The 8,722-nt window shown below is 47.4% G+C and overlaps 1 protein-coding gene across 1 annotated transcript in view; it reads right to left on the bottom strand.

The window, feature by feature from the left end:
* Nucleotides 1-5,795: 5,795 nt before the first annotated feature.
* Nucleotides 5,796-8,722, bottom strand: part of TLL2 (tolloid like 2) — a 128,971-nt gene continuing 126,044 nt past the window's right edge. The window contains exons 20-21 of the mRNA XM_060033620.1: nt 7,490-7,740; nt 5,796-5,930 (exon numbers count right to left, since the gene is read on the bottom strand). Coding sequence (XP_059889603.1) covers nt 5,796-5,930; nt 7,490-7,740 — 386 coding nt within the window. The remainder of the gene's footprint in view (nt 5,931-7,489; nt 7,741-8,722) is intronic.

The following is an 8,722-nucleotide window of genomic DNA, read 5'->3' as shown; positions in this document are numbered from 1 at the left end:
TTGGTGGCCCCTGTTCCCTCTGACTAGGCTGCCTGTGGACGGGCAAGGCCAGCAAGGTCCTTTTGGACTCTTCTTGTTTGCTATGCATCCACTGATCACCCACTCTCCCTCTGACGGACACGTTACTTCTTTAGAAGAATTGCTAAGACCTCCAGTCAGAGGGTGCTCTGGCCTAAGAGTCTGGGTCAGTCATGTTCTCTGGTCATAAGCATCAAAACAGACTCTTTTTAATTTAAGAAGAAGGGGAATTGGTTGGTTGAGTGTAGGGGAGCTCACAGAAAGAAGAGAGGGCAGGGACCCCAGCTCTGGGTTGTTCTTGAGGCTTCAGCAGCAAGGACTCCTAGATAGTCCTCTCAGGATATCCTCCCAGGGAAAACCAGCTCCGAAGTAGCTTGGCCCTTTTGCCCCTTGACCAGGACTCCAGTTCCAGGAAGACGATCTGATTGGTCTTGAGACAGACTGGGATCTGGGACCTGGGGCCCTTTGCTGCAGGGCTTGCACCTGGACAAAACCCTCCTCAAGCAACAAAATACAAAGAAACTATAAGGGGCTAAAAATAACTGTGTGCATGTGCAGTTGGGGCAGATCATGAACAACAAGATACAAAAAGACCAAAAAACCCAGCTGCCACTTCTGAGATGTCGGAGCCGAAGCAGGGTACTGTGCATACACCCTGCACGTGGTACCACCAGCGGGGTGGGCAGACCACCTAAGTCACCCTTCTGGCCTGACCCCTACCCTCACCTCTTATAAGGGACAAGCTCGCACCCTCAGAGAGTGAGCCAGAGAAACTGTTCCATGTTTTCGCTCCCTGGCACTGCAGCAGGAGTCCCAGTAAGGCCTTGCCTGAATTTCTCATCTGGCCTCCTATCAATTTCTATTGATCAAAGAGTCCAGGGACCCTGGTTGGTAACAGTCTGGTTTGGGTCATGTGCCCAAGCAGGACCTAGGCCTGGCTGACAGTCTGCCCAACGTGGGTCCCTCCAATGTGAGACGCGATGGTTCTGCAAAGGGAACTCGACATCATCACGCAAAGAAGAGGTTATGGGCGAAGTGAGGTTATCGGCTCACTTCCTCTGGAAGGTATCGGGTCTGAGAATTATCACCTTAGAAACTGTAGAAGAGATGCCCTCAGCGGGTGAGAGGTTAGAGCTGCCAACACTGCGATTCTCTAATCATTTGTATTTAAACCTGTACAAGCCCGATCACACGGATAGTTTGCCAGGCGACAACTGGTCAGTTTAAAAAGCTGGTCCATTCCAAATCGTAGGTGGTCTTACTCTGGTTTTAAAATATCTTTATCTGAAATATCAGTAGGGAAGTAGTGTTGAGGTAAACTGTGAAAACAAACAGAAGGATTCTGGTCGTTTCCTGACCTATGAATGTCCCACATGAGAATCATTGGTGGGATCCACCAGGCAGTTCTAGTTCATCTCATTCTTAACGTGAGTTACGAGTTGTTTTGGCCAATGCCATGTGGGTAGAAGTGATGTGTCACGCCCAGGCAGCCACGAGAGGCAGTGTATGATTTGTCACGCTCTCTTTCCCTCTGCCACAGAAGTCAGCAAGGCTCCAGGTAGCAGCTGCTCCATCAGCCTAGTCCTGACTGAGGACGGTGTGGAAGGGCTTCCGGACACCAGAGATGAACACGTAGTATGAACAAGAGATAAGTCTTTCTTCTGTAAAGACCCTGACAGGTGAGGGTTTTTTGTTGTTGTGGTGGCATAAGCTACCTTATCCTGACAGATACATAGAGCACTCATACCCCTGCACCACGGGGGCTCATCCTTTAGGTACTGGTGACTGCAAAAGGGCAGAAAAGGCATAAAACCTTGACACTCTACGTAGAGCACAAAACAGTTGCGTGTGTTAGTTTTGCATTAAGACTGAGTGTTTCTAAAAACATGGCGCCATATTACCTTTCCCTGATTTGACCCACAAAACTGCAAACACACCCTAAAGTCTCTTCATCTGGTCAACCCCAAAAGACCGTCCTTGATCAGACGGCGTCTCTGTCCTTGTGTTAGAAATGGACCCTGTATCAGCCAGGGCCCGCACAGGAAATGAGTGATATACTCAACTAGCTATATTTAAGGGGGCTTATTAAAAGGACTATTTATAAAGGTTCCCCTTGGGGAATAATGCAATACGAGAGTTAGACGGGCAGAGTGTCATTTCCCCCCCAGGTCTGAAGGGACAAGTGAAAGGAGTGGCTGCCAGAGCCAGAGAGAAAGCCCCCTTATGGGAGCCGTGACCTTCAGTTTTAGACATCACATGTGGTCCTCAGGCTCAAAACCAGGTGGAGAGAATTGCTGAGGGACAAACGGAAGATGTCTACCACATCTAGCACTGTTACAGCTGCAACCAGCGCCACAACGTTCATGTTGTCAATTTCCAGACTGTTTGGGTCCAAGAAAGGCGGCAACTTTGAAGCCCTCTTTAGCTTTGCTCATGACTTTCTGGGTCCAACAAGGAGCTCTGTTCTGGAGCCAGGCACTGGGTACTCACCAGAGAGTAGAAAGCCAGAGAGAGGGTCCCCTTTTTTTTTTAATCTCCTCCCCAAGTTCTCGTGGTATTGGAGAAAATGATCACAAAGATCTTGTCTGAACTTATGATACAAACCCAGGACACATCAATAAATCCTCATTCTTTAATGAAACATTTCTTTCTAGACATATGTTAGCTCTTCTCCCCTTTCCCTTTGAAACTGACAACATTTCATGAAATGTACAATTACACAAAATAAAAAATACAATATATTTATAGATAATGCTCTAAACGGTTTTTCTTTTTCTTTTTTCTTTATAAAGAATCCTTCTAGGCATTTGGGATTATTTTTCAGAAGTTCAGTCTACAAAGGAAACTTGAAAAACATCTGCTGAAGCCAAAGGAACACTTGTTGACACACTGGACAATAACAATACCACGAATTATCTGAGATTTATCAAATAGACCAGATCAATGCAAACCCCAGTGTGATTTGCTAGTTAACAAGATTTTACAAATGATTTAACCAGGCTGAGCATTTCATGAGTAATAGGAAACTTAACTTTAGAGGAAAATAGTCTTACAGTGAATCGATGCACAGCCTCATTTTCTGTTTGGAGAAATTCCACAAGCTGAAGTTAATTCCAGATCCTTACCCTGCCCTGGGATCCAGGTTCTAGCATCTACTAGACCAGATTACACTAGAATTGGACCAGGCTGAAGACCCAGACCCCAAATATTTCATCGGGTCATCAAGATAATTCTCTGAACTGAAGCCAGTCTTCTTGGAGCTCTGTGATAGCCCCAAGGACAAAGCAGGCAGGGGTAATGTCCCCTGGGATATGTGCAGGAAGGTCACTGGGCATTTGGAAGAGCCAAGGCAGGGGCCTGGGTCTTTCCGCTGAGTGGACTTTCTCTCGTGAAGCCAGCTGTGCGTTCGTTGCAGAACCTGCACTGTGCGTACGTCCTGTGAGTCTGAGTTTCCAAGGGGAGTGGTCTGGCCAGCCCCAGCTGAATCAGAGCTTGTCTTTTCTGGGAATACGTCACTCACAGAAGGCCTAAATAAAGGTTTTCATAAGAGTCCCATTGTTTCAAACTGGCCACAGGTTGATAATTGTTGAAGTTGTGTTTTTGAAAATATTCATACTAGAGAGAGAAAAATAAGTACCATTGTTTCATGATGGTGGCAAATACTGAGGCAGAGCTGACTCTGTTTCTGACTCCCTCTCACTCTTCCAGGGAATTCATTAATCTTCTTCAGACTTCTAAAGGCTGAAACTACAGAATTTTCATGTTCTTGGAGAGAGACCCTTACCAGTCACCTTATGCATCCTGATTTCAGTTTCAACTCTGAAGATCAGATGGGGCAAAATAAAAGCCACCAAAACACAGAAATCAGAGGAATGGAATCCACCCTATGCGGCGGGTAAGGCCCGAGCCAGGGACAAGCTGCTCTATGTGCTGAATCAAAGATCCCCCAGAAACAGGGGCTGTGATAGATCACAATATAAGAATGTAGGCTGGACCTCCGTTCGGGGCCAAGAAAGGCCAAGAGAGAGCTTGGTGAAAGAAGACCCACAAAACACAGCACGAGTCCAGAAGGGCCAGTCGGTCAAATCAGTGGGTCAGTATTTATCACACTGCATTGACTAAGGCTCTGACAGTTGATCCTTTACATTCATACATATATACAGACATATATTATTATTAATAATACTTTGTTTTTTGCTGTTTTAAGGAAAAAATAGTCCCATGCATTTCTTCTACCTTTCTTTGTATTCTTCTTTTTTCATCTTTTTTTTTTTTTTAAACTCCCAGCAATCATTTTAATTAGACATAGTCCTCTGGGAGTGTATTCTGATCTTTAAAAAATACCACCTTTAATCTTTTACAAATACTTTGTTTCAAATGAGGTTGATTCATCCCAAAGGAATTCTGGTGCTTGGGAGTGATCTCGGCTCTCAAAAAACCCTCTCGTGCGCTGTCCTGTGTTCGATACCAACCACACGGGACTTACGGTCATGTAAACATTATTTAAAAATTATTCCAACATAAATACTCTTTTAAAGCTAACATACCACAGGTTTTAGCTCATAATGCCCATAGATGCCTTAATGAAATGCCATTCAAAACTACCTCACTGTTTAAAGTACGCCTGGAGGTTTCAAAATTATGTAAACAACATCCTCTACACTTCTCTAGGACAAGTGCCAAGTGTGGTGAATTCTGATTGCGGGTTGGTGACTGAGTGCTGGTTAGTCTGAGCAACGTCACCCATGCACTCTTGAACCCTACTGGTTTCAGGAAGTCAGTCACAGTAGACTTGTTCCACAAGGTGTTGATTCTTACATAACTTATAATTAACCAGTTTTCAATGATGTTAACCCCACGAGGGACCTCAATGGTCCCTCATAAGATGTCTTTGCACGTCTTGCAAATGCAGTTTGAGTTGGTTGTCAAGAGTCAAGGTCAACCACAGCAAAGTGCTTCTAAAGCTGGAGGAATAGATGCTCTCAGCCCATGGAATCCCAAGGCCAGGCGGAGTCTTCTCCAAGTCAGCGAGGGCAGGAGGACAAGTCAGGATGTCTTCCTGGCAGATTAGGGACTCTCACCAGCAAATGTTCTGCTGAAGTTACAGCAGATGCCTTAGTCCTTTAATGCAGTTAGGGATGGAGGAGCCCAACGTGGGCAGGGAGAGCCGATGATGCAGAGGAAAGGCTGGAGGTCTCCTTGCTACGTGACAGGGATCCTCACACACCAGCTCCCTCCGTGCACTGCTTACTGTGATGCCTTTTCTAGTCCTGACGCCCATATTCTCAGGTTTCATGGGTGACGTGTCCCTGGCAGAGAGATAGCAAAAGTCTCCAGCCAAAGCTGTGAGGAGCACCTGCGCTATGGCCAGGCTTTTATCCTCATTGCGCGGTGTAGACAGAAGATGATCCGAGTCTCCGAGACACGGTCACACTGCCTGACACCTATGGAAGCCCATCCGGAAATAGAGGAAGGACCCACCCAAGAGTGGGCTTTTACCTCATAGGAGCAAGGGACAAGGAGAATGAACAGGCATAGCTTGAATAGTCAGGGACATCAAATCTTAATCTTTAAAACTCCATGATTGATAACATTGCAGCTGGAATCAAAGGAACATCTTCTCTTTGTTTTGGCCGAACTTCATCAGATACACACACCTCCAAGGCTAGATTTTGAGTTTTTGTTTGAGAATAATACTGCACACTGCTTTAAGGAAATTCACAAGGTGCCATTGTTATAACAAAAACATTCTCATTTCCTGTTTTCCAAGCACAACGTTATTTCTTCATGTGCAGGGCATCCTGGAACTTGGTGCTCGTGTACTGGGCCTGAAAGCCCTTCTTGTTGATGGTGTCGTCCGTGTGGAATCGAATCATCAGAGAATCCCCTGCAGAGTAGATTTCTTCCAGTGGCTGAGGGGAGGAGAAAGGAAAACCAGAGGGACTTTAAGCCAGTTGGCTGTGGTTGGAGTTTAAAATAAGGAGAATGAGACAGAACTTTACACAAAGACATAGGATGGCTGATGATGCCGGGAGGCATCCCTGGCACCAGAGGCTCTGAAGGGCAACAAAACAAGTTCTTTTTCAAAGGAAAGCTTTTCAAGATCTGCTCTAGAGAGCACCCCCGCCCCCTGCCCCAGCCGTGCTTTTCCAAAGACAATCTGAAATGCATAGCTCATATAGAATCTGTTATTTATTAAGTGCATAGATTAATTAAGTGCACTTCTCTAAGCACTTTCAGATCTCATCTCATGTAAACTTTACAACAACTTTGTAAGGCAGGTTCTATCTCTATTCTATACTTGAGGAAACTGAGATGAGACTCAAGTTCACACAACTAGATAGGCTGCAAGCTCAGGTTTTTCTCACTGTAAAGTGTATACCATGAATCACCCAGCTCTAGGGTCACCGCTGTGATGTGTCTTCCAGGAGACCTAAGACAGAGACCATTGTTGGGGTCTATGTCCTGTCCAAGGACAAAACATGGGATGGAGCCACTACATTTGTCAGAAAGGTTTTGCCAGGTGGTGGATGAAGGGGAGCCAGGTTCTGAGGCTGCTGTCTGACAGATTCTAACGGAACCAAACTGGGCTTCCCGTACATTTCACTGCTCAGGACCCTCCAAGGTTTTCCTCTGCATGTGGACCCGACAGTTTGAAAGACTTTAGCTCTCAAAGGCACTGCATCAGCTAAGTCACACTTCGGCATCCTTTCTTCTTTGGAGGGTGAGAGAAGATGAAGGGGAATTATTCAAAGACTCATGCAAATGCCAGTCTGAGGTTCTGTTTAGCACAAGCACTAATGACTCCAAAATGATTTAATGTAAGTCCAGCCAGTTGCAAAGAAGCTTGAGTGATCAGCCCTGGAGGTGGACAGTGCCCAGCATGGTACAGCCAGAGAGGGCCCAGGACACTGAACTGGCTGGTCCACACACTTTCACTGAGCACCAACTACGTGCCAGGCCCTATTTCAGGCGCTGGGGAAATAGTGATCAAAACAGGCCTGCCCTGTCCTGAGGAGGTGGCCCAGGAAAGAGGTGATAATGAGAAAAATGATCATGACCTTGAGCATAACTAATATGTTTGGAGTAAAAGAGTGATTCATAATTTTCACAGGCATTTGGTTTTATTGGGAGAGAGAATTATGAATATGTGGAATATGCAAAAGTATAATAAAAAAATTTTTTAAAGCCTGAAGGCTAAAGAAAAATGGGTGTGGGGGGGTAGGGGGGCGGGGAGAGACAAACCCTTTGCAAAACTAGGCAGTCCTAAAAAGGTCTTGCTCTTACCTAGCTGACCTCGGTATTAGGTCCCCGGTACCTCCCAACCTCCTCTGCGACTACCCTCCAGTTTCCCTCTGTGCTCCAGCAGAGCGGGCCTCCTGGCTGGTGTTATAAGCAGCAGGGACCCAGACGCACGCGTGTCTGACCCAACAGCTCCGCGGCCCGCCTCCCCCACATCCCCGGGACTCACCCCGGAGCCGCAGAAGCGGCCGAGCCTGGGCGCCGTGCTGTCGTAGCCATCGTACGCTTCCATGTAGTCGTAGCCACAGTCGGCCTCCTCCTCGACCTCAAAGGTCCGGAATATCAACTCCACGCCGTAGCCGTCCTCCGCCGCGATCACCCAGTCGCAGCGGGCCTGGCTCGGGTAATTGTTGTCCCCAAACTGGGCATGGGAATAGAGCTCTTTGGTCTGCACTTCGGCCTTCAGCCTGCCCCCGCACTCTAGAGCGGAGAGAGAAGCGCGATGCCCCCTCCGCACAGAGAGCGCACGCTCTGCATCCCCTCTTCCCGGCCCCCAGTTTCTCTTCACACCCTGCGTACAGGCCAGTTTTCTCCACAAAGCCTGGTGTGTGCCCTGTGCGAAGGGTCGGGAAAGTTTCATCAGCCCATTTTACAGAGGAGTAAAAGAGATCCAGGAGTTTCAGGGCTCACTGGCGAGTCCAAATTGACCCTTACGTACAAACCAAGGTCCTGTGTTCCCAGATTGGGCCATAAGGAGGCCTCGGGGAATACCGGGGCATGCTACTGACAAAAACCTTTTCCCCTCTCCAGTTATGGAGACCTGGGGCCAATGGATGATTTGCCCGCCTGGTCGCTGGGATGTGACGGATCATTACCACTTTACTGCGTGGAAGCGCTAGAAGCATTTGAAAAGGGCTCACACTTGCGCGGCCGACTTACTGTAATTCGTTATTTTGCCAGCAGAGGGCACCAAAAGCACATCAAAACTGCTGGTGAGCGCTCAAACCAGAAACCTCAGAATAGACCTGGCTGGAGCCTGCATTTGAGAGCCTAACTATAGGCCAACTTTGAAACCCCTGTGAGTGTTACAGGCGAGCTGCGCCGTGTACTTTGGACTTGTATTCTGTAGCCTTGGCTTCTGCGTTTTTTCACTGGGACGGTAACTCTGGTTGGCCTGAGTCCCATCCTACCATGTGTCTAGGCTGCTAGAGACCACATAATAAAAATGTGTAAATGAGAGGGATGGGGAATTAGAAAGCAACAGAAATTCTGAAGGCAAATTCCTCCACAGCAGGTCCTCAATGTGTTCCATGCCTCCTCCCTCTGGCGTGGCTTCCACACTATCTGGTAACGTTCCCCAGCCCAGCTGGAGCTCCGTGTCCAGCCTGGCCCCAGTCCTGTCCGGCTGCCAACTCTTAATCCCATGTGTGCTCTAGCTTAGAATTTCTTCCAGATCTGAGCT

This window comes from Delphinus delphis, chromosome 16, assembly GCF_949987515.2.
Source record: "Delphinus delphis chromosome 16, mDelDel1.2, whole genome shotgun sequence".
Lineage (NCBI taxonomy): Eukaryota > Metazoa > Chordata > Mammalia > Artiodactyla > Delphinidae > Delphinus > Delphinus delphis.
The sequence above is the reverse complement of the archived record's forward strand: the minus strand, read 5'-3'. Positions and strand labels throughout refer to the sequence as shown.